The 26,281-nt window shown below is 48.0% G+C and overlaps 1 protein-coding gene across 1 annotated transcript; it reads left to right on the top strand.

Annotated features, from left to right (window-relative positions):
* Positions 1-24,769, top strand: TRPV1 (transient receptor potential cation channel subfamily V member 1). The gene is made up of 16 exons (XM_088131303.1): positions 1-169; positions 2,384-2,706; positions 4,494-4,660; positions 6,651-6,803; positions 7,830-7,970; positions 8,344-8,642; positions 11,143-11,319; positions 14,114-14,278; positions 16,056-16,151; positions 17,016-17,086; positions 19,329-19,494; positions 19,783-19,849; positions 20,530-20,846; positions 21,686-21,813; positions 22,616-22,734; positions 24,666-24,769. The coding sequence occupies exons 2-16, from the start codon at positions 2,414-2,416 to the stop codon at positions 24,767-24,769; spliced, it is 2,463 nt and encodes an 820-aa protein (XP_087987429.1). The 5' UTR covers positions 1-169; positions 2,384-2,413.
* The last annotated feature ends 1,512 nt before the right edge of the window (positions 24,770-26,281 follow it).

The following is a 26,281-nucleotide window of genomic DNA, read 5'->3' as shown; positions in this document are numbered from 1 at the left end:
CTCGACGTGGACCACTCCGGCGGTAAACGAGGCAGGAAGAGAAACAGACCGACTCTCCTCCAGCCAACGCCTCAGACAGGACCGTTTGGGCCGGCCGGACCTCACCGAAAATGTCCAAGGCCAGCTGGGATGAGGCGATGTGAGCAGAAGACGGGCCCTTGCCCTACCTGTAAGTCCTGGGGATTTTTTAACGCAAACTTTGGCTCGCCGTGCATGAAACGTTCAGCTGGGATTTGACTGCCGGCCGCTGATTCCCGTTGCTCCCTTGTCTGAGCGGTGCCGTTTGAGCCTATGTCATTCTGACCTATGGGGTAAAGCTCAAAGCTTTAAGGCTCCCCTTTAACAAGTCAGAAATGGAAATTAATCCAGCCAGGCTGAGGGCTCGCTTTTTAAAGAATTCGAATTGGAACCTGCTGTCGCTTGGCAGTAAGTTAGAGAAACATCCTGGAGTTCAGACGAGCCAAAGTCATCATCCGGCTGAAAGCCAGCGAGGCCGGCTGTTTGGGGAGCGGAGGGGAGTTTATCTTCCGAGATCAAAAAGGGACCTCAAAACCCCTGAATTTTGCTGGGCTCACCACATTCAGAAAAAGAAACCGCTTCGGTCATGAAACCAACCAGCCTCCTTTCTAGCTTAGCACCTCTAGAATCCCCAGTTTCATTGCATAAGAGTGGCTCAGGGTGACAGCAAAGCTGGATATCGGTTTTTTGGAAGGGGGGGAAATCTGACATTGATCAAAAGATGTTATTTACAAAGAGAACCAACACCCCACAGTTAGAGAAAAGCCATGGAGGATTATTTCAGTAGGTAATTACTGCGGTGAGATTGCTACATGCACAGAGGTGGAAGGATTCGACGCCACCCACTATGGAGGAATCGTTGGTGAAATTGATAGATTTTGCTGAAATGGATAAATGGACTTATCTGATTAGAGAAAAGACACCATTTATTGGTGACTGGAAGCCTCTTATGGACTTTTTGCATAACATTGAAAAAAATAAGCTTGTGATTGATGGTTTTGATGATTACAGGGAGTGGATTATAGAAAGAAGAGAGGGATGTTGTAACTTTAGAGAGGTTAAAATAGATTTGTACTTAGAACTGCTGTGAAGAATATTGGAAGCCACTTTTTAATGTTTTTCTTTCTTCTCTATTTTTCCCCAACTTTTTTTCTTTTCTTGCACTTGTTGCTTTTTCCTTGATTTCTTTCTTTTTCTTCTTCTTTCTTACTTTATATTAGTTTTTAGCTTCTTGCTTAAAAGCTTAAATCCAAATTATATTTTTAAAAAGCTCCCCCTCCACAAAAAAGAGAACTGGCACCCCAAAAGGCTAAGTTTTGCTTTTCTGGTGTACCCAAAAAGATGAGAGGCTGTGTAAGAATCTACCAGAAATTTCTCTTGGAGACTCACCATTTCCAGAGGAACAACGCAAATCTGTTGCAGCAAAGTGGGGGTGGTCAAAAAAGTCAAGAGGGTGGCTTCGATCCACAGTTGTAGCCACCCTCTTGACTTGTTTTTAACCCCTCCAACGGTTAACAAATCCACCAAGAAGTCTTGTGTCAGTATAAAGCAGGAATGAACAGGCAGCTCGTGGCTATAACCCCCTTCTTCCTTCCCTCCCTCCCTCCTCTGGTTGCCCCCCCCCGCCCCCAAATAGCTGGAATGCAGATTTTGGCCCAATGTTGGTGTCAAATCCTTGGACACCATCTCTTTGTGAAGACTATGGATGAGATAGTCTGATTTTTTTTTTTAGAAGCATGTTTTTGGCCCTTGCTGGAGCATATCTGATTTAATTATTCAGCAATTGGATTTACAGTATTCTTTTCTTGCATTTCTTTTTGGAGGGCTCACTTTTCCTGCCTTAGACTTTTGTGCTGCCAGATACCCCCTCCCGGCCGCATGTGGCTTTTCTCCAAGGGAGAGTCGCCCCTCCCTGGCTCTGACACAGCTTTCGGTCCTCAAGTTTCGGTCCTGGATTAGAGTCTATTCCTCAGATGTGGCCTTGCGCACGGACACGCACAGGTGCAGGGAGGAAAACGTGGTAGACCTTCCATTTCACTTCTCCTAGATCTGCTGGTGGGCCACGTTCTTCCTCACTCTCCCCACCCATCGCTCTCCGAGCACGCCCTACCCTGATTTCTGTTTTCAATCCACGAAACTGCCAGTGTTAAGAACTATGCAAAGACGGTAGCTCCGTACTGCATTCTTCAAAATTGGGGTGCTGTGGCCGGAGGCCATTTGTGGCCCCCTTGCCCCCACCCACAATAGAAACTTGGAGTCAGCACGCCTTGCGGTACTATGGCATCTCCGCCCAGGTTTTGAGTCACCCCTGGTCTTTCTGGGGAAAAAAATCGTTCAGAAGGATGTTTCATTTTTTTGCTTCCAGGCGGACGTTGATCCTTCTTGGTCAGCAGCCATGTCGGGCATCCTGGGGAAGATGAGGAAGCTCGGCAGCTCGGATCTGGAGGAATCCGAAACCACGGATGACCACACGGACGGAGAAGACTCTGCAGGGGGTACGCCCAACAGCACCTACAAGGCGACCAAGCATGGCATCTTTGCAAGACGGGCGCGGTTCGGGATTGGGGACTGCGACAAAGATATGGCTCCCATGGATTCCTTCTACCACATGGAGCACCTGGGCTCCAATCCCATCATCAAGTTCAGCCTGAGCTTGGAGAGAGGACGCTGCGAGGACCACTGCCCCAAGTAAGCAGACCCCGCTCGGGTGGGGCCGTGCTCACAGTCAGGAGGCGTGTTTTGAGTTTAAGGTGGAGGGGATCTTGGGCCACGGTAGGGAGAATGCTGCCTCTTGTTTATTATTCTGGGCAATTCCTTTCTCCAGGCTGGAACTAATTCCAGGGATACGATACCGGAAAAGAAGATTTGAGGCATTTTACAGTTTTATTTGCAAATAAGGGGATTGAGGCTAGCCCCCTGTGCTCTGCTAATTTTACTTTTCTAGGGAGAGAGCACCTTTAGTTGCCTGCACTTGCAATACAGGTAATCCTCACTTAACAACCGTTCATTTAACGATGGTTCAAAGTTACAACAGCCTCAGAAAAAGTGCTTTACAACCTGTACTCACACTTACGACTGCCGCAAACCATCAAACCACCCCCGCGGTCATGTGATCACAATTTGCAACCTTTTTTACGATGGTCATTAAGCAAGTCACCATGGTCGTTAAGCGAATCGCATGGTTGTTAAGTGAATTCCAGCAAAAAAATCCATTGCAGAAGCTGGATTTGTTTAACAACCATGTGATTCGCTTAATGACTGTCGTAAAAATGGTTGTAAAATCTGATCACTTGATGACTCGCTTAATGACCAATTTTCCAGTTCCTATTGTGGCTGTTAAGTAAGGACTATCTGTACATAATGGGGAAGGAGGAAAATCATTTGCTAAAATCATCTTGCATCAAGAAGCTTGTAGATTACCTACAAACAGATGTCCCTGTGAAGATTTTGACAGTTAGGTTTCTACTAATCCCTCATATATCCAGATAGATATATTGATATAGATACAATCCAGATATCATCATCATCATCCTGACTCCACCCACTGCAGGATGTCCTCTTAATTCAAGATTATGAGCCATACATTTCTGCACAGGTTCCAAGTTCCCAAGGAGCTTCTGTGGTTGAAGGGGGACTTATATATGGGCCTCACTGGGGGTGGCCAGAAGTGCCCAGAAGGAATTTTAAATTATTTGTACTGCTGTAAAATTCAGGGTTCTCCTGAATCTGTAACGATCCCATTTCTCTCTCCACGGTTCTTCTTGTCTTTGGTATTCAAGGGAAGGATGGATTTACGTCTGACACTTGCCATACCATCTTTAAATAATAAATTATGCCTCAGAGACAAATCTCCGATTGCAAGGACCAGCCTCCACAAGCAGGCTATGATACTGAAAGGCAGACTGAAAAATGATGTGCCCAATAAATGTGTCAGCCCCTCTGGGAGGACCAGAGCAGGAAATCAACCCCACCGGAAGCCTAAAACTCCTTTATTGAAGTTGGCTGTAATAACAGACTCTGGCAAGTCGGATTGTGCTGGACTTCCTCCCCCTTCTTATACTCCTGTGAATCAGGGAGGTCTCTGTCTGAGCCCCTTCTGAATGTTATCTGGATGCTCTGGACATGATCTGGGGAATTCTGGGCATTGAAGTCCACCCATCTTAAAGCAAGCTGGCTGGGGAATTCTGGGAGTTAACGGCCACCCATCTTAAAGGAGGCTGACTAGGGGATTCTGGGAGTTGAAATCCACCCATCTTAAAGTTGCCAAGTTTGAGAAACACTGCTCTAGCCACTCTATGCATCTGATGAAGCTTACATTTTAATAAAATAGATTAGTCTGAAAAGGGGCTACCACACTCCTGATTGTGGCAACCGTGAACTAACACGACCCCCCTCCTATGGGAGAGGTGGGGAAAAGGGGTTTCCAGCTACCGTTGTCACTCAGCAACCCCAGCCCCTTTCCTTCTCTCCGGCAGGCTTCTCTCCACGGCATCCATCGGGGTACGGGCTGGGAAGGCCTTCAAGATATACGACCGAAGGGCTCTCTTTGACGCCGTGGCCCAGGGGGATCCGAGCAAGCTGGATGATTTGCTGGTCTACCTTCTGGAGTCGGTGAAAAGCCTGACCGATGAGGAGTTTAAAGGTGAGCAAGAGAACCGTCGGTCCGCCCGTGTGACGACGTGCAAGGGGGTGCGCCATGGAGGGCACGTTGCCCAGAAAGACCCAGGCTGGAATCGGCAATGACGTTTTCAGCAAGAGGTTTTTTCCCCTTCCCAGATCGCTGCCCTGCTCTCTCGGGAGCCAGCCGAAGAAAAGCGGGCAGCTGGACAGGGGCTGTTGCTGTCATTTTAATCCGGCTGGCGGTTGGCTCATTTTGCAGAATCTTTTCACTGGCTTCGCACTGTTTGCTCCCATTTGCGCTCCCCGTTTTGCTCTCCCTGTTTATTTATTGAAAACATGTCTCTGCTGCCGCCGCCGTAAAAGACCTCAAAGGGCTTTCGCAACCAAATGTCAAAACAGTTGGAAAACAGCCGTGAGTGGAAAGCAGCGAAGATGAAACCTGTCCGTTGCAAACGGGAGGAAGCAAATCATAATATCCACAACCACAACATTTAAAAATCTTAAAACTGGGGCTCTTCACCCTGGAAATGAAGCTGTCGATTCAGTTTCCAGACGGCGAGCAAGGGCGAGGCCGCCGTCCCCCCAGGCAAGCCTTAGCGGTTCTTGCCGTCAGGAAACCCCGACCAAAATTCAGCCTGAAAGAGAACAAAATCTCGTCGTTTTTCACGGCAAGCCTTTTGTTCTCCCTCCATTTTAGCAGAGAACAAATTTGTCTCCTTCTGCACGTAGCAGCTGTTTAGGCATCTGTAGGCTGCGGTCATCTCTCGCCTGCGTTTTTGCTTCTGCAAGCTTGAGAGAGGATTGTGCAAAGCATGGCTTATCAAGGGACCTCGGGGGTCATCTAGCCCACCCCTGCTCAGGGCAGGAATCTTTTATTATGCCAGCCTCAACAGACGGCCCCCGGGCTCTCTTGCAACGCCTCCAGTGAAGGACAGCCTGAGGCTGTTTCATTGGTGGACAGTTCTTACCTTTAGGAAATTCTGGGTGATATCTGACGAACATCTGCTTCCTTGTGATTTAATTTCATTTAATAGTTTAATTTAATTTATCATAGTCTGTAAGGGTTGGAAGGACTTGGAGATCAGTGTTTCTCAACCTTGGCAACTTTAAGAGGTGTGGACCTCAACTCCCAGAATTCCCCAGCCAGCAAGCTGGCTGGGGAATTCTGGGGGTTGAAGTCCATACCTCTTAAAGTTGAGGTGTGGCATTCTGGGAGTTCAAGTGCACACCTCTCAAAGTGAGAATTCTGGGAGTTGAAGTCCATACCTCTTAAAGATTGGACTAGTCCAGCCCCTGCCCGGTGCAGGCATCCACCAGTACGGGGTCCCCACAGGTGGCCCTCCAGAGAAGAAGTCCATCCCGCAGTCTCCCGGGGCTTTGAGCCCAGTCCCCTTCTGTCCTGACAGTCTCCTCTGCGCCCGCCCCGGCCCTTCCGTGTCCCCTTGGAAGTGGTGCCCAGAATTGGGCGCGGTCTTCCAAGGGGAGACTCCCCAGGGCAAACTGCAGTCGTAAGGCAGAGCTTGCGGAAAACATCAGAAGCGACGGGGCCGTTCCAGTTGGCGCTCGTGACAGCGCAACGTATAAAGCACACTTCAAAACATAAAAAATGACATAGAGGCATAAAAACGCACGTCAAGGCATGGAAACGTACATAAAAGCTTGGAAATGCAGAGAGAAGCAGGACAACACAGAAGAAGCAGGAAAAAAGCACATAAAACCACACTCAGAAGCATAAAAATACATATCAAGGCATAAAAAATGCACCTAAAAGCTTAAAAGCTCACACAAATACACATAGAAGCATAAAGACTCGCCTAAAGGCAACACGTGCACATCGAAGCGTTAAAATCATACATAAAGGGACGAAAACTCACATAAAGGCATAAAATTGGCACATAGAAAACAGGGTGGAACCTGGATTGTACCGCCATGTCCGCCATCTTGACTTTTTTGACCTTAGCCCGTGGAACCTCCCTCGCCCCGTTGCTCCCATTCCATTTCTCGGTTTGCAGAACCAGATACCGGGAAGACCTGCTTGCTGAAGGCCATGCTCAACCTTCACAACGGCCGGAACGACACCATTCCCCTCTTGCTGGAGATCGCAGAGAAAACAAAGAACCTGAAGGAGTTTGTGAATGCTGGCTACACAGACAGCTATTACAAGGGTAAGGACGGGCAAAGAACAGCGGTTCCTCAAGGCCTCTGAAGCTCCAGGAGGCATGGAGAGGCAGGGTGGGAAGGGACCTCAAAGATCATCTAGTCCAACCCCGGATCGGTGCAGTTATCCACTACCGCAGTGGCCCCGACTGACCCATGGCCACCCAGACTCTACCTGACACATTTCCGTAGAGATCTCAAATCAGGAAGCAAGTTCTGAGAGGCCCCCAGATAAAGCAAGAGCCACCTTGGTGCCTCCCTTCCTTGATGCGCCTTCCCGAAGTGCCACCATCCCTGCTGGGTTTCCAAAACGGGCCTTAACAACGGGCCTTTTTGGACACCTTTTCCCCTGAAACCTCAGCTGGGGTGGGAACCTTAGCCTGCCCCCCCTCTGCCAAGGTGAAAGGAGAGGACAGAATCACAGACTGTAAGGGTGGTAGGGACCTCGGAGGTCATCTAGACCAGTGTTTCTCAACCTCAGCAACTTTAAGACGCGTGGACTTCAACTCCCAGAATGCCCCAGCCAGCATGGGTGGCTGGGGCATTCTGGGAGTTGAAGTCCACGCGTCTTAAAGCTGCTGAGGTTGAGAAACACTGGTCTAGACCAGCCCCATGCCCCCTCATAGTCCTTCCCTCTAAAGCCACACCACTCTCTTTTTTCTTAAATTTATATCCTGCCTTTCCTTCGGGGCTTGAGGCACTCTACACAGTGGTCTCTTCTATTTTTCCCCACAACAACCTGTAAGGTAGGTCTGGCTGGGAGAAAGGGACTGCTATAGAGTCCCTGGGGGAGCTTCCATGGGCGGGGCTGGACTTGAATGTGGGTCTCCCCACTGCCCATCCGGCCTCTTGACCACAACCCCACACCGGCTCTCCGTTTGGCCTCGTTGCCTCCCACCCCTTGCCCTCGGGCTGCCAGAAAATATGGAAGATGGCCACTGCAACCCCCAAGTTGCCCCGCTGGGTTCTTGCCCTCCCCTCAGAAATGTCTCGGTGGTGAGTTTTCCCCCGTCCTCGAACGGACGCCTCCGCAGGTCAGACGGCCCTCCACATCGCCATTGAGAGACGCAACATGTATCTGGTGAACCTCTTGGTCAAGAACGGGGCGGACGTCCACGTGAGAGCCCACGGGGAATTCTTCCAGAAGATCAAGGGGAAGACTGGATTCTATTTCGGTAAAATCGGGTGCCAACTTTGGAGTTCTTGTGCCCGTCCGAAAAAGCCCTCGTCTGCCGTGCTCTGTAAGAGGCTGTGATTGATCCCTCTGTTCTGGGATCAGCCTGTCCTTGATGGAGCGTGGTGAGCCCCATGCTGCTCCCCGAAACTCTTGGGGGGCACCCCTGAACTTTCCCCGAAGTTGCCCCAGAATTATCACTTTGAACATGTCGGAAAGGGAAATGGCTATAATTACCAGAGGTCCTCTGTTTATCCGCCTCGTATTGGGCATATTCGTTTTCACCCCACCTAAACCAAGCAAGAGGGGCGTTCGTGTTCTCCGCCCCTGCCCAGCCCTCAGCGGTGTCTTTCCCTGTGGGTTTCGGCCTGCAGGAGAGCTTCCTCTCTCTCTAGCCGCCTGCACCAACCAGCTCAACATTGTCAAGTACCTCCTGGAGAACGCCTACCACTCCGCCAACATCGCCGAGCAGGATTCGATGGGCAACACCATTCTCCACGCCCTGGTGGAGATTGCCGACAACACCGAGGATAACACCAAGTTTGTCACCAAGATGTACAACGAGGTGCTCATCCTGGGGGCCAGCATCAACCCCACGCTCAGGCTGGAAGAAATCGCCAACCGCAGAGGGCTGACCCCGCTCACCTTGGCCGCCAAGACGGGGAAGATACAGGTAAAGACAGCTAGCGGTGGGACCTGCTCTGCACCGAATCCTAGAAGGACAGGGTGGAAGGGGTTGGGGAGACCATCTAGTCCAACCCCCGAAATCCACATCTATTGGTCGCGCAAGGAAACTCAGGGTATACCTGTAATAATAGCCTGTCCTATGGTTTCCCCTCTGTGAGACTCCCTTGTACGCTCTCGCCATCTTTTAAAACCCCTCCGTCTTTCGATTGGCCTTCTCCAGCCCCTAATTAATTAATTCCTCCTCCATTTTTCCCCCCGTGGCTTGCTTTTAATGTCTCCGGACAGTATGAATTGGACTTGGAAACCACTTCAGGATTCATCGCCATGAGAAGTGGCATTCAAAATACTTTTAATAAATGAAAGGAATGCTGAAATTTGGAGCACGTGGGCCAGCTGTAGATCTAGATCAGTATTTCTCAACCTTGGGAACTTTAAGCTGTGTGGACTTCAACTCCCAGAATTCCCCAGCCAGCACAGCTGGCTGGGGAATTCTGGGAGTTGAAGTCCACACAGCTTAAAGTCCCCAAGGTTGAGAAACACTGATCTAAAATCATTTTTGTGATTGATTTGGGTCAACAGAGCACATCTTCAATCTCCTGCAGTTCAGCTCAGCGACTCTATTTTTCCAGCCTCATCTGCAGCCCTGCTCTGATCATCCTGTCCTGCCTGGTAGGGCTGGGGCTAGACCACCGCCCCCCATAGCAAGACACATGGGTTTCTGAAGGATCAGAGAAGGAATGTCTGGTTCTAGCAAGAGCTCCAGATGTAGCCGGGTGCTTTCTCTGCCTTGGGGTGAGGCCCCTGGCGTGCTTTGAAGAAGATGCTGAACGACAAGCCGAGCCAAAAATGGGATTTCCCCAGAGGGGGTGTGGGGGTGACTCACAAGAGGCTGGATAATTCCTGCACAACAGAGAGAACATCTGAATGACACATTGTTGATGCTGATGGGGAGGGCTGCAGCAAGACACGGATATGATGATGATGATGATGATGATGATGATGATGATGATGATGATGGTCAGTCATGCAGTCAGCCAGATGTTTAGCCTGGATTTGGGATTTTGATCCACCTATCGAGTCCTTCCCAAGGACCTGGGATACACTCCATAGGTGGATAAAATGCCAAATCCAGTCTAAACATTAAATTAAAATAAAATAAAATAAAATAAAATAAAAAAATAAAAAAATAAAATAAAATAAAATAAAATAAAATAAAATAAAATAAAATAAAATAAAATAAACAAAAAGTATCACTATTATTAATAGTCACACGCCCCAGAAGACTCTGAGAAAGGGCACCAAACAGGCCCGTTAGATTCGCAGGAAGCCTTGCTAAGGGGTTTCTCGATTAGGATCCTCCACAGGGGGTCATAAAAGTCAAGATGGCCACAACTGTGCAATCAAAGCCCCATCCCATTTTTATGTGCATCATCCCAGGGGAGGTCAAGACAGCCGCAACCACGCCATTGTGATGCACATAATGGGCCATGACTATTCTTAGGGTAGCAACCCAGAAAATTACCTTCCTGGGGGGGGCAATGCAGCCACCTGCAAATATCTTAAAGGGCGTGGCGTACAAAGAAGTCAAGCCCCCTCGTTGCAGACATCAAATAATTGTGATGGAATGGAATTATGAAGGCCAGGCTCAGGGAGATAAGCATTTCTTAGCTCACCGCAGGAGCGTGGGAGCTACAAGAGGATGAGACTGGCACCTCCCTGAGGAATTCACACTGTTGTGGCTGGCTGGCTTGGGAGCTGGGGTTTCAGTTGAGGAAGATTCTTGCTAGAGGTTGTAGCTAATAAACATAGCTGGACTGATTTTGCATTGTCTCTTGGAGTTCCTTGGGCTAGGCCTGACAATAATGGAATTAAGGGACAGCAAAGTCATTGAACTACCGGACTTTGAGGATGACCACCCACAATTTATTCCCTTTATCCTCCATTTTCGTTGGGGCGTCTTGTAAAAACTTCCTTGACTTCCAAGATGTTTTTGCAGAGGCATCTGCAACGGCTGGGGGTGGACGGACACGATGCGGTCAAAGTTCTGCCTCTTTCTAATGTGCGAGTCATGTGCAATGCATCCTGACTTTTTTGCCCCCTCCTTCATCCCACCGATGCCCCTGTCTTTTAGGGTTTTAAGGTTCCAGTTCATGATTTCAGATTCTTCTCAGTGGTGGGTTCTATCTTTGTCCTCTCTACAAAACGAAGTCTTTCCTGAGATCTTGGGGGGGATCAGCGCAAACTCTTCGGAACCAGTTAGGATAAGAGCCACTTCCAGTGAGCCTTGCAAGGTGTGAGGTTCTATCATGGCCAGGCCATCACAAAAAAGTCCCTGATCGTGGCAGATCTTCAAGGACATCCCTGCAGAAAGACTTCGGCTGGAGGTCTTCTCCTCTGAGAAGTTCCACGTTCTCTGCCCAGAGCTCCAACTCAGCTGCTTGTCCATCAAAGCATTGGCACCCCACATCTCTCCCTCTTGGCATCAGGTCTTCGCTTACATCCTCCGGCGGGAGATGAAGGAACCGGAATGTCGTCACCTGTCCCGCAAGTTCACCGAGTGGGCCTACGGACCCGTCCACTCGTCGCTCTATGACCTCTCCAGCATCGACACCTGCGAGAAGAACTCCGTCTTGGAGATCATCGCTTACAGCAGTGAGACACCGGTGGGTCTGGGCTGAGGCAGCCTTCCCCAATCCCAGAATTCTCCAGCCATGGAATTCTGGGAATTGCCGTTCCAGCTTCTGGGGAATGTCCAGTTGGAAAGCTTGGTTGGGGGATATCCTGATTAGTGGCTGATTCAGGATGTTAACCTTTTTCGTAACTCCCATGCACGATTTCTCTCTTTGTTCCTTCCTCATCTAGTTTCCTCCTCCCTTTATGCCATCACAATCTGGATTTATTATTAGATATTGATTTTGGTTCTGGTTCTGATTTTGATTTTGATTTTGATTTTGATTTTGATTTTTCTGCTGGAAGAAGGGAGAGGAACGCTTGGATTTAAAAATGCAAGTCTGGGTGCAAAAGAATAGCTGGTATTTGCAAATGGGGGAATTATTGATTTTAGTAGCGGGCCGCCTTATTCATCTATTTATTAAAGCTGTAGCCTGCTCTAATCTCAGCAGATGTATTTGATAAGGAGTTAACATGAATTATAGTAATACATTAATCTCTCTCTCTCTCTCTTTGTGCTATACAAACTTACACATATACATATTTGCACATACAAGTCAATCCATACAATTGTTTGTTTGTTTATTTATTTATTTATTTGTTAAATTTTTCAACCGCCCATCTCTCCCCAATGGGGAACTCTGGGCGATTTACAACAAACATTAGAACATAAAATATCTAAACACATAAAACCTTAAATTAAAGGTTTAGAGGTGGATAGAGAAGAAAATAAGTAGCCTTTGTTTAAGATGGATCCTGGCAGACTCTAGACTGACAAAGTGGGGATGCTAAGCATTGCTCAGGATTTGTGTGTGTGTGTGTGTGTGTGTATTTGTCTGTTTACTTTTTTGGTGGGGGGAGGGAAAATTGCTTTAAATTCAGGGTTGTCTTCCTTTCAGGTAAACATAACAGACTCCTGGGCGTGTTTCTATGCAATTGTTTATTTTCCGGTTTCCTTATTTATAAAAAGACAGCGTCCATCCGTCATCCTGATGAATTGCAGGGCACGGTAATAAAAGTACAATAAAAGGAAAGCCGTTCCGCACAGCCCACCAGCTTTCATGTAACACCGGCATTCAGAGGCAGCAAATTCATAACTCTTCCAGAGAGAGGAAGGGCAATAACAGTCAGGCTTAAAATTCTGGACAAACTAACATGTTTTGTCCTGGGGGCCAAAGAGATCCTGGTGTGATCTCTTGTCCAGTTTCCATGTTCCAAGTCAGGATTCCATCAAAGACAATCCTGGTGCTTTGCGTGGGTGGACGGCACCTCCCCAGCTGATCTTTTTTGGGGGAAATGGCATACTGTGTTTGCAGAGTGACAATCCTTTCTTGCCAGCTGGGGGAAGAAGACTTCAAACAGAAATTAAGAAGGAAAGGTATGATGGAATTGGAATGTATGGCTTGGGAGGGACTTGGAGATCATTTAATCCAGCGTTTCTCAACCTTGGCAACTTCAAGAGATGTGGACTTCAACTCCCAGAGTTGAAGTCCACATCTCTTGAAGTTGCCAAGGTTGAGAAACGCTGATCTAATCCAACCCTCTGCCCTGTACAGAAATCCACTTCTGCAACCTCCCACCAGATGGCCACCCAGCCTCTGTTTATACACCTCCCTTGAAGGAGAGTCCATCATCTTCTGAGAACATCTGTTCAGTTGCTGAGCAGCTGTTCTCATTAGGATGTCTTCCTGATGTCCAGCCAACATCTCCTTCCTGGTGACTTAAACCCTGTTTCTTGCCTTTGGCAACAACTCTGGACATTTCTGTCCCATCTTCCCCATGATGGCCCTCCAGATACTGGAAGGTGGCTGTCATGTCTTCTGTCCTCCAGCTTAAACGCACCCAACTGTTCCTCGTGAGCTTTTCCTTCCAGACAGTTTGGGTTGCTCTCCCCCCTGGATGCGTTCCAGTTTCTTGGCAGTTTGCATCGAGACCAAGAGTCATCTCGCCCAGCTTTTTGGCCCTACAATGGCCAACAGATGCCTCCAGGAAGCCCACCTACAAGGATATCCCTGTGCATCTCCCCCCAACCCTTCCATATAACTGTCCCGTTTTCCCCGCCAGTTTTCAAACTATGTAATCCATGGGAAAATTCACCAGATTTGGACCTTGGGATAGCGACTCGGGGTTTTCTCAACTTGAAGTATGCTTGAGGGTTTTCTCTGTCTCTAAGCTCTTCCGTGACCCCAGCAGATGCTGCACTTCATGAGCACGAGTGACTTCTTACATGGCCCTTCTTGGAAGAGCCACGTCACTTGGAGCGCCCCATGAATTTGCCTGGTCCCCCTTAAAGCTCACCAGGGTTTGTTCAAAAAAAGAGCCAGCTGGGTCTAGCGGTGGAGGCACCAGGCTAGAGACCAGGAGACGGTCAATGCTAGACCCGTCTTAGGCATGGGTGACTTTGTGCCAGTCCCTCTCTCTCAGCCCAACTCACCTCACAGGGTTGTTGTTGCGGGCAAATAGGAGGAGGAAGGAGTATGAGGTATGTTCACCACCTTGAGTTATTTATAAAAAAATCTAAAACCTAAATCTAAAAAAAGGCCAGCTTCAATCACACTGTCTCAGCTGCCATCTTGACTTTTTTGATCACACCCAGCAGACACCCCTGAAGCCCCGATAAGCTGGCGAGCATCGCCACGTCTTGTGGCAGTGAGTTCCGCTAGGTGTGCGTGGAAAGGCCCTTCCTCGCTCTGGGACCTCAACCTGCCCCTGCCAGCTTCGCCAAGTTTGAGCCAACTGCTGAAGCTCCTCGGCTCCCAACTCACCCTCGGGGCCTTTTTTTCCTAGAACCGCCACGAAATGCTGCTGGTGGAGCCGCTCAACCAGCTCCTCCAGGACAAGTGGGACCGGTTCGTCAAGCACCTCTTCTACTTCAACTTCTTCATCTACACGGTGCACATTCTCATCCTCACCGTAGCTGCCTACTACAGGCCCACCAAGAAACAAGGAAAGGTGATCCCCTCTCTCATCCTGGGGTGTTGTTTTTTTCCCTCCCCCCCTTCTTGCTTCCAACATTTTTTTTTTAAGCCAAGCCAAGGACGATGAGGAAAGAAAATGACAATGGCACTTTAATTGTTCGTGGCTGGCAAAAAAAGGAAAAGCCTGCTGAGCGGGTGGCCTGTTTTTTGCCGGCAAACAAGGAACTAGATCTACTTTCAGGGTTCCTGAACGTGGGCCAGGATGTCACTAGGGGAGCCCAGCCCACTTTGCTGCAGATACCCCAGATTGTAAACTATAGGTAATCCTTGCTTAATGACCACAATAGGGACCAGAAACTTGGTTGTTAAATAGGGTGGTTGTTAAGCGAATTGGACCCAATGTTATGACTTTTTTGCAGTGGTTGTTAAGTGAATCATGTGGTCATTAAGTGAATCCAGCTTCCCCCATTGATTTTGCTTGTCAGAAGCCCCCGGGAAGGTTGCAAGTGATGATCATGTGACCCCAGGGTGCTGCAATCGTTGTAAATGTGAGGACTGGTCATAAGTCGCTTTTTTTTTTAGCACCATTGTAACTGTGAATGGTCACTAAAAAAATGGTTATTAAGCAAGGACTATCTCTAGTTGCTCAGAGTTCCTATTGTGCCCTTGCAAGGCGTCCCATGCAGGGCTCCTACCAACCAAATGCAAACCACCACCCAGAATCCTTTGGGCGTCAGATGGTGCCAAAATCAAGTGAAATCAAATGAATAAAATAATACGGTAAAGTCAGAGCTCAGCTGCTAGGGATTGCATGGAGACAGCCACATAGTTTTCTCCGCAGGAATTCAGAGATGGGTTGCCCTTCCCTTCTCCCAAGATATTTCGCCACCCTCCCTAGTCTGGCCATCGCCTGGGATCGTCTGTGGGTCTCCCATCCAAGTTCTTTCTCCCCTGACCTGCTTAGCTGCTTGGAGGTCAGACAAGGACAGCTGCTCCCTGCTGCAACAGATGATTCAAAAATAAATTGTGCTTGTTTAAAAACATCTTCAGAATTTAAGCTTTTAGGAAAAGCATACCTGGGTGGGGATGGTGTGGAAAAGAGAGAAAGAAAAAAATGCAGCTTGACAACAAACATTGTCCGTCTTGGTAGAGCGCTGGTGTGCCTTTCTTCCAGATGGGGCCTCCATGGGGAAGGGGTCAAAAAAGTCAAGATGGCTGCAGCAACTGCATAATTGAAGCTCTGCCTGTCAAGGCACATTAAAAAGGGGTGAGCCTTTTATCACCCTATTGTGGTGGCCATCTTGACTTTTTTGACCTCCCTGCAGTTGCCCCTATTTCCAGGATATTCTCTTCTCATCCTTCAAAATACATTTTTCCCTTTAAAACGATCTATGGCCGATTAAGCCTTGGGGAGGAGAAGTGGCCCGCTTAATTTCCCTTTTGGTTTTGTTTTATTTGTTCGACTTCTGCTGTCCTGCTGATTTTTGATTCTATAAGGACCAGTCCTCAAAAAATAACAGAGTTTGACTCAATCTGCTGGCTACATGCACAAGTACCCTCCTTTCTGAGGTTCTGTTTGTTTTCTTTTTAATTTCTTCAAGCGGGGTGCAATTCATTTTAGCTTTGCTTTCCTCTCGAAACTTTTGAGGGCCACAGAGAGACTATTTGAAAATAATAATACGAAGAACAACAACAGTAATTCATCAGGGCTTATTTCCAGCTAAGCAAACGTAGCGATCATATCTTTACTTTCGATGCTCCTGATGCGCTTGAGTTTTCCTGATGCAACTCTGTGTGCTTCCCGTTCACAGCCCCCGTTTACCTTTCATTACACGAGCAGTGAGTATTTGCGAGTCACCGGGGAAATCCTGAGCGTGATGGGAGGTGCCTATTTCTTCTTCAGAGGGGTAAGAGTTTGGACTCAATAAGGCCCAAAGACCCCTCCCCACCCCACCCCACCCCCCCAAAAAAATGGGAGCAAGAAAGTGCAAAAGGAGCTCAAATTCCTGGGACCAGCTCTGGAGCTCATCCATTCATGCCTATGGGAGCAAAAGCTTGCAAGTAACTGCAAGCCCTGGACTGCTTCATCTGCGGCTCTGACCCCCCCCCCCCCGTAGCAGTCAAGGCCAGCAGCAGGGGTGGCCAAGTCTAAAGGGGGTGGGGAGACCCTCTTTTCTTCTCTCTAGCCGTTTTCCCTTCCCCTCGTCTTCTTTCCAACCCGCCCCCTTCTCGCTTCCCCGGCTGCTGGCCAAAAGATCTGAATGAACCCCTTGTAGGTCTGGACCATGGGGATGGGCACAGCAAGTGGCCTACCCCATCGACAGGCGTGGGCATCCATGGGGGCGGGTAAGCGGGGGCAAATGACGAAACCAGCGGAGTGGGGTTGTCATGCAAGCTCAGTGCCAGGATGTGGCCCGCAGGTACAGTGGCCGTGACGTCCCATGCACAGGCACACACAAGGGGCCAAGCCTGCGGTGCAACATTGCAACGCTCCTTCTTGTACTTTTCCCCAAACAGACAGATCCCACCCACCCCTCTGCCTACAAGGATGCGGGGTATTTTCTGCCAGAATCCAGGGTCACTGGAGGGGAAGGACGTGGCTGCGGTCCAGGGGTTGGCAACGACAACAGCGGATAATACTCTCCTTGCCTACTGAACGCAGCCGGGGGTTTCGGGCTGAGCATGCTTTCCCTCCATTCTAGCAGGAGGGACCCCCAACCTCTGGGAAGGCTTTTCATCCCACCTTCCTTCCGTATCTCCTTCTTTTGCAGATCAAGTATTTCCAGCAGCGGCGTCCGTCTTTGAAAGCCATCTTTACCAACAGCTACAGCGAGCTGCTTTTGTACGCAAGTCAGAGATGTACTTTGCTTTTTTGCGGGGGGGGGGAGGACTCTTAATTTAGCTAGTGTTTTCATTTGGTTCTGTGGCATCCTTGGTGCTCTCTGAGCTTGGCGGTTGGCTTGCAGACGTTTCATGACCCTGCTAGGGAACATCATCAGTGCTGGTGAGTCTGGGGTCTGCTCCCTGTTTATATACAGTAGCTTGCCCTGCCAGTGTTGTGGGAGGGGGGGATTGATACCTTGACTAGAGTAGCCAATGTGGGTGGGGGTGGTTTTCTCCTTGGTAGTGCCTTGATCAGAGTATTGTTCTCTGCTTGATTGTTTGTCTGGTGTTAATCCCTGCTTATCTATGTGTTGGCTGCTGGAGAGGATGTGTTCTGGTCTTTTTGTTTCTTTCTTAGCCTTTTTATTGTCTCTTGAATGGTGTGTAAATGTGGTTTATCTCTGTGTGCCTATTGATGGCTGACTTGTCTGAGTGCCAAGCTTCCAGGAACTCCCTCGTGTTTTTGGATTTAGCTTGGTCTAGGATGTTCAGTTTCCCAGCTGCAACTGTGGTTGAGTCTTCCATGTGTTGTGAGATTAAGGAGTTTTCATCGTGTCTTCTGACTGCTAGTTGGTGCTCATGAATGCGCTCTGCCAGCCTTCTGCCTGTCTGTCCTACTTAGTCACTGTGACAGACCTTACACTGTATGTTGTAGATGACCCCTGTTTTTTCTTCTTGGGCTATTGGGTCTTTTGTTTAGTTGATGTTTAGGAGGGTTCCCTGAGTTTATTAACACCTAATTAACATCAGCCTCTTGGAAGTATTATATAAGAAGTTTGTTATTGTAGTATATTTAATTAATTAATTAATATTTATCTATTTTAATTAATGTTTATTCTGTTTTTGCTGTAAACTGCCCAGAGTCACTCTGTAATGAGATGGGCAGTGACAAATTTGAAATAGAAATTATTACTACTACTACTACTACTACTACTACTATTATTATTATTATTATTATTACTATTACTATTACTATTTTATTATTATTTCATTCTCAAGTTTGGCCAATGGAGCTTGATGCATGTGCAAAAATGGCACCAAGATTTCAGGGCTGCCTCCTTCAAATAGAGTAGACCCATCTGTTGTGAACAACTTGGGAACAATTGCTATTAATTCCCAGGGTTGTGAAATCAGAAGACTAGAAGGCTGGAAGGAAGTCCCTTTCTGTTGTAGTTTCTGTTGTGGAATAGTTATCCACGGAAAGTTTAAGACGTGCCTTCTCCTGTTGGCTTCCCAATAGCAGGTTAAAACGGTGCTTTTCGGAAGGGCTTTTTTACTGTGATTAGTTAGGATAGAGCATTAGGAATTGCTCCTACAGCACTCCGGTTTTAAATTAATGATGAGTGTTGCTTTTGTGGCTAAACTGTCAGATTCTGGGTGTTCTCTGTGCTTGGTTCTGTTTTAAATATTTCATCTGCCACATCACCGGTGCTTTGATGTGTGGAAGCAAGGTTTCTTGGCTGTTGATGTATCACAGTTTGTCCTACTAGCCCTGGATAAGTTCGGACAGGACGAAACATCTGCTAGAAGAAAACCAGGCTCACAGCAAACCAAGAACCCCACCCTTTGCACTGCGTTGTGTAGTGTCTTCTGCGTATGATCGTGTTTTCATTGGGGGAAGCAGCCCAGAATCATTTGGGGGTGGCCAGCCTAGCAATGGGGCTAATAAATAATAAACGAATAAATAAAATCAACCCTGACCCACATAAATTACCCATGAGGGTCTTAACTAAATGATTGGTCCCAGGAAGGTGTGACTGCTGGGTAAGTGTGATGGAGGACTTGGATGAGGAGGTTCAAGGCCATGGGGAGAAGCATCTCCTCAGCCCACAGACTGAGCGTGTGAAAGCAAAGAGGATGAGACTGGCACCACCCTAAGGAATTCGTAGTGTTTAGTTGCAGACTTTGGGAGTTAGAGTTAGTCTGGCGAGATTCTGTCTAGCAGGTACAAGCTAATAAAGTAACTGAGCAATCCCAGAACCGTCTCATGGAGTTTCTTGGGCTGAACCTGACAGTAAGCCCCTGAGATCTTGGCAACTGAGGATCGCAGGGGGTCTCAAATGCCAAGCGATCGATCAGAGAGCCGAGACTTTCGCCCATGGAGAAAAACGAGGTTTGATCTCCCTCCTCGCCCCATTGGATTGAAGCTGCACAAGATGCAGTCTGTGACTCTAACTCGTTCTCCCCGGTTCTTTTCTTAGTTTCATCCATTCAGTCCTCCTGCTGGGCTCCGCTGTGCTTTATATCAGCAAGCAGGAACACTACGTGGTGCTCATGGTTTTCGCCCTGGCGCTGGGGTGGTCCAACTTGTTATATTACACCCGTGGTTTTCAGCAAATGGGCATTTATTCTGTCATGCTCGAAAAGGTGGGTCTGGACCTGAAAGGGCTGTGCAAGGGGTGGGGGTGTGCAGTGCTTCAGATTAGAAGGGCAGAAAGGGCGTTGGAAGGACCCGCACACCCGGGGATTAGAGGGACCCGTGTGCCCGGCCGCAGCACCCGTCTGCAGCTCCTTAAACCAAATGCAAATGCGTTTGGTTTAAGGAGCTGCAGACCGGTGCTACGGCTGGGCACGTGGGTCTTTCCACCCCCCTTTCTGCCCGCATATCTGTCACACCTAAAAGAGACCCAGGACCCTTTCTTCCTCTCCTCACAGATGATGCTACGAGACCTGGGTCGCTTCATCGTGGTTTACCTGCTCTTCCACTTCGGCTTTTCAACCGGTAAGGCTCTGCCTGACACGGTGGGGGGGAGGGGGGAGAGAAGAGGAAGGAGGAAGATGCTAAAGCCATGCCACGGCTGTGCGGGGTATCGGTTGTGGTGTTGGAGCGTTCCTGCAGCTGGGGGGGAACTCTGTCCATGTTTTTCCCAGTGGAGAAAGGAAGGAAGCCAAGGTGAAATGCTGATGCTTGCGGTCAAGTGGGTGGGAGCAGAGCCTGTGGATGTCAAGAGGAACGTCAAGTGGCTGTGTGGATCCTTAACCAAGGGAACAGGCCTTGAAGGGGTGAGGTCACTGAAGGAGTTCAAAGAGGGCTTGGATGGTTATTGGTCAGAGGGGCTGTAGTAGAGAGACAGGGGGGTGCAGTGGTTAATGGGTAAGGCTAAATGCGGGGAGACTCGGGTTCTAATTCCCCCACATGGCTGTGGAAACTCCGTAGGGGACACTGAGTCAGTCCCTCCCTCTCCATCCAGCCTCCTCTCAGGTTTGTTGGGAAGAAAAAAAATCCAAGGAGAGAGACCTTTGTGAGCTGCCTTGGGTAGACTGGATAAAAATAAGCTATTAATCAAATAATAAAGCAGAGGGCTGACCTAGATGACCTCAAGGTCCCTCCCAATTCCCCCTTGCACAGCTGTTGTGGAAGCACCCTCTTTTCCACCCCAACAATGCTTCCGTTCATGACAGCTGTGGTGACCCTCATCGAGGAGGACAACGAGGGGAGGCCAGAGATCAGCCAGGTGCACGACATGTGCCCCTGTCCCGTGAAGCCCCGCCCGTCCTACAACAACCTCTACACCACCTGTCTGGAGCTCTTCAAGTTCACCATTGGGATGGGTGACTTGGAGTTCACAGAGAACTACCACTTCAAGTCCATCTTCATCATCCTCTTGTTGACCTACGTTGTCCTCACCTACATCCTGCTGCTGAACATGCTCATCGCCCTCATGGGCGAAACGGTCAACAAGATTGCGCAGGAGAGCAAAAGCATCTGGAAACTCCAGGTGGGTTACCCCAGGGCTCGGTTTCAGGTTTTGGGGTGCAGTTGTGGGTCAAGGGTTTTCAGTGAGGGGGAGGATGACTCAAGGATGTTCTTGCTTTGAACATAGTCACGCACATCTCCAGTGTCTGGGGATTTCTAGGAAGACTGGAAAACACTCCTTTTGGACACTGGTGCCAACCAGTGGAGGCCTGGTGAGATAGATGGGTGGGTGGCCCAGCCTGGCAGCCTCCTAATTCTATTTCATGTTCCTTTACAAGCAGGAGGACTAGAATCTTTATTTTTAAGGCAAGAATCATCACTTAGGGTATACAATAGTGTCTGTCTAGTTTGCATCAGATTCCAGGATCAGCCACTGGCTTTCCAGGGAGAGTTAGAAATCTTTTGGATCCAGTTTCTTCCACAAGGTTGGCACCTTGCCCCCTCCCAGATTCCAAGGGCCCCAATCTTGGTACATGGTCCCCTCCATGCCGAAGGGTCATAGTGGAACAGAACCTTCTGCAAAGCATTTTGTTCTTGTCTTCTTTTAACTCTTGGCGATAGTGCCTTCTTTTTGATCCTGATGTAGAATGGCTTTGAGGGACAGGAGGAAGAGCTGCTACTGAGACAATGGTCAGATAAGAGAAATCTGAGTCCAGGGCAGGAATGTAACCTGAGAAAGCATCTCAGACTTGATCCTCCCTAGTTCTCACAAAGACAAAGGAAGGGGGGAAGAGCATTCAGACATGCAAAATTCTGTTACTGGAACCTTATAATAAAAGTAGCACTAGCCTGCATGACTTTGGTTTCCAAGTTTGGCCTACCTCGAAGGGCTGACCTCTTGCCTCTTGTTTCTGCACACAGCGAGCCATCACCATTTTAAACATTGAGAACAGCTACTGGAACTGCGTTGTCAACTCTTTCCGGTCTGGGAAGCGGGTTTTGGTGGGGACAACCCCAGACGGCAAGGATGATTACCGCTGGTGCTTCCGGTAATTGCAGTTCTAATTTTTGGAGGTGGGCATCCTTGGGGGAGAACTTCAAGTGGGTGCCACGACCTCACCATCTAAGCCCTGCACATTTGGTATGCCTGTTGAGGGTGCCCATGGGTAAAAAAAGAGGTGGGGCTGAAATTACATGGTGACAGCCACCGTCTTGACTTTTTGCCCCCCTTGTGGAGGCCCCTAATAAGGCCAAGTTAAAATCAGTCCCCCTCAATTGGTGGTTCTGTCCGTACATCATAAAATGGAAGAGTGGTATTTTGGGGGATTCTCATGAATTCTGGAAGTACAGGTAGTCCTCGCTTAACAACCATTCATTTAGTGACTGTTTGAAGTTACAACAGTGCTAAAAAAGGTGACTTATGACTGGTGCCTGAAGTTACAACTGTCCCAGCACCCCCGTAGTCATGTGTTCGCAATCCAGGTGCTTGGCAACCAACTCGCATTTATGATGGTTGCAGCATCCTGGGGTCATGTGATTGCCATTTGTGACCTTCCCAGCTGGCTTCCAGCAAGAAAAATCAGTGGGGAACCGTGTTTTTCACTTAACGACCTCCGCAAAAAAGGTCATAAAATCGGGTCCGAATCACTTAACAAGCACCCCGTTTAACAACCAACTTTCCAGTCCCTATTGTGGTCATTAAGCAAGGACTACCTGTAACATTTCAGAGATAAGATGTGATATTTTTATCTTATGATTATTATTTATTTAAAATTGTTGGCCGCCCAGCTCCAATGAGCCCTAAACGGAAATTGTAATCTTTCCATTGATGCTTCTGGCGTGGCTGAACAGAGTGGACGAGGTGAATTGGTCCACCTGGAATACCAACCTGAGCATCATCAACGAAGACCCGGGAGGATCCGCAGAAGAGCTGAAGCGAAACCTCAGCTTTTCTTTCAAATCTGGCAGAGGTGAGGAGGGGACTAGTTCGCATTGGCCTCACGGCAGGTGGGGATTCCTGTCTGAGCAAGGGGCTGCGATAAAGGCTAGTCAGCATAAAGACTAGCCTTCCAGAAGACCCTTCCGGGAAGCGGTCTGAGGCTGACGGCGACCACGATTTTTATATTTTTATATTGCTCTGTTACTTTCTCAAGTTGGTTCAAACCAGAAGCACCTGCGGGGGGTCCAAAGAGTCAGGAGGGCAGCCATGCCTGCAGGATCAGGGCCCTGCCCCTGTTCTACCTGCGCGGTAAAAGAGCTGAGCCTTCAATTGCACATTTGCAGCCACCGCCTTGACTTTTCGGACCCCCCAGCAGATGTCCTGGCTTCGAGCAATACCATGATAATCGAATCAGTTGATAATTGTTTTCTTTTCAAGACACCAACCAAACTCTTTAATGTATTGTGTTTTGATTCTCTTTGCCGCCCAGAATTCCTTCTGGCAGACGGGCAGCTATATAAGTTTGTTTAAAAATAATATAGTAAGAATAATGTTGCATACTGTAAAATAAAGGAATCAGTGTGAGAGCTTCCAAAACCAAAGTGAAAAATATAAGTGGTAACAGCAACAGCAGCAATAAAATATAAAGAGATATAAATATATTTATGTACTCATTAGATCTGAGGCCAGCTGACTCCAGAGTAACTCTAGGAGGCTAATATTTTAAAAAAGCAAATAAAAAAGGAGACGAAAAGATCATGTGCGTCTGGAAAAAGACACTTGAAGTGACTTCCAATTTTCTTTTACAGCAGTTATAAGCAGAAATGTAAATTAATCTCTTACTCTATGATTACAGCATTACTTACATTTTTTCTATAATCTATTTTTTTCTAATCATCAGAACCACATACTGTAATTTCCATTTTTTCTGTTTCATGCAAAAAGTCAGTAAGGGGCTTCCAGTCATCTTAGACCAGTGTTGTCCAAACTTGGTCACTTTAAGATGAGTGGACTTCAACTCCCAGAATTCCCCAGCCAGCATGGCTGGCTGGGGAATTCTGGGAGTTGAAGTCCACTCATCTGAAAGTGGCCAAGTTTGGACAACACTGCCTTAGACCATGTCTTTCCCCCCCCCCCCCGCACTTTCAGCTTTGTCTTTTTCTTATCTATTTCTTCTCTCTAAATATTAGTTGTTGTTAGTTTTTCTCTTTTGGCTTAAAAACTTGAATAAAGTTATATATAAAGAAAAAGACCCTTGACAGGGACTCAACATCTACCCTGTTCCATGATCTGGGAGAACAGTCAATTTTTCCGGGACTTTCTAAACATCAGCAGGGTGGGAGCCATCTGGATTTCGGGGGGGGGGCAGGGAGGGAGATCATTCCAGAGGGCAGGGTCTCCATGACAGGGAATGCATCCTCGTGGGGTCCTGATAGATGACCCTATTTAATTGAAGAACCCAAAGATTTGCCTGATCTTGGTGGACAGGCAGAAACTGTTGGAGACAGGAGGTCCCTCAGATACCAACGCCATGCAGGTCTTTATAGGTGATCACCAGCACCTTGAGTTGGACCCAGAAGCCAACTGGTAACCAGTGCAGCTCACAGAGCAGTGGCGTCACATGGCACACTAAGGCAGGCCCACCGCTGCCAATGCCATTACATTTGGGTCCTGCTAGGTCTTCTGAGTGATCTTCATGGGCCGCCCCAGGAAGAGCACATTGTAGTACTAAATGAATCCATCGAATCATTTTCCTTGGGCCACCACCAAAAGACCACCTCCAAAGGAGATTGCCTCTCATGGATGGTTTAATGCACTTTCCTGCACACCACAGAGGGTTGGACTACATGGCCCTTGGGGACCCTTCCAACTGAATAATTTCATGGTTCCCCTTCTTGAAATGATGAGTCTGAAGAATTGTGTGGGATGACAGTAGCCCAGGTTCGTTGTGCGTCCTTTCAGTTGGGATTGTCCAGCTTCAGGAGATCAACCCCCAAGGAGAGATCAAGATTTTTGCAGACTTTTGTCTGGGGGTTGATCTCCTGAAGCTGGACAATCCCAACTAAAGGATGGATGAAGGGTCTTGCTGAGCCTCACTGGGGAAACAGGCTTGGGGACAAAGGAACAGAAATGGGACACAACATTAAATCTTAATTATTGTGTCAGTTTCTGGAAAGAACTGGAAGACCTTGGTCCCGATTCTGAGAGACGGAAAACGAGAAGGATCGCTTAAACCCATTTCGGAGGACTATGCTGATTCGGAGGAACAAGATGCCCGGAAAAAGTCCCTCCCCAAGTTGGTCTGATTTTGGGTTTTTTTCTCTGTCTGTCTCTCTTCTGTGGTCCTGATTTAGTCATTACTTATGTCCCATTAAAGTGTGGGGAGAGGAAGGGCCCGTTAACTAGAACAAGATTCACACAGACTTTCTCAGGGGTGGTAAAAAAAGTCAAGAGGGTAGCCTCAATAATCTGATTGAAGCTCTGCTTTTTTTTTATGTAAATCATTACATAATGATTTAATATTGGCCAGAGAGAAGAAAGGAAAAGATATTTTAGAGCTATTCAGCTACAGGTAGTCCTCAACTTACAACCACAATTGGGACTGGAACAACTTTTGTCACCGAGCAATGTGGTTGTTAAGTGAGTCGCGCCCAATTTTGTGACCTTTTTTGTTGCAGTTATTAAGCAAGTCTGGCTTCCCCCATTGACTTTGTTTGTCAGAAGCCCCCTGGGAAGATTGCCAATGGAGATCACGTGACCCCAGGATGTTGCAACCGTCATAAATACATGGCCGTTGCTAAGTGCCCAAACGTTGATCACATGACTGCGGGGATGCTGCAATGGTCGTAAGCGTGAAGACCGGTCATAAATCACTTTTTCCAGCACAGTTGTAACTTTGAATGGTCACTAAATGAATGGTCGTAAGTTGAGGACTACCTGTATGGAGCAGAGGTTTTTGAAAGATGGTGGGCTGTCCTTTGCAGGAGATAGAGACTAGATGGCCATCAGTTGGGGAAGCAGTAGTAGTGGATTCCTGCCCCAGCAGGGGGTTGTTGTAGATGATCTCCAAGTTCCCTTTCCAACTTTCCATTCTGCGACTCTGTGATACAAATCTAATTATGGATTTATTTGTCATTGTTTACTTGCAGCTCTGCCTTATGATCGTTGGTGGAAGACGGGTGGTGCAATGCACACGAGCAGGAGGTCTCTCTTCTTCCTGCAGGGTCTGGTCCCCTCCCTATCCAATGCCTCGATGATCAAGCTCCTAGCATCTTGTCCAAAGGCCACAGTGTGTTTCTTGAGTTCATTTCAGTTCCTTCCAAGGACACGGAGGGAGGTGGATGAGTTGCATGGAGCCATAAACAAGCAGTATGAAGAAACATCCCTTCCACACGAATCATAATAATTGTCGAAAACGATTATTGGTTGAGAACATCACACCGTGCATGCTTAGAGCCACAAGCCCCTTTGCGCTGAGTGGAGCTTACTAGGGCTTTCCTCAGGGATAAGCAGGGGAAAAGAGAAGGTCAAAGGCGTGTTAGTTTCATACCTATATCAGCTGCTTTCAGAGGCTGCGA

Source organism: Python bivittatus, unplaced genomic scaffold (assembly GCF_059951505.1).
Source record: "Python bivittatus isolate LINGU-HERP-01145 unplaced genomic scaffold, Pbiv_v1 ctg000940_np1212, whole genome shotgun sequence".
Lineage (NCBI taxonomy): Eukaryota > Metazoa > Chordata > Lepidosauria > Squamata > Pythonidae > Python > Python bivittatus.
This window is presented reverse-complemented; position numbering and strand designations above follow the sequence as displayed.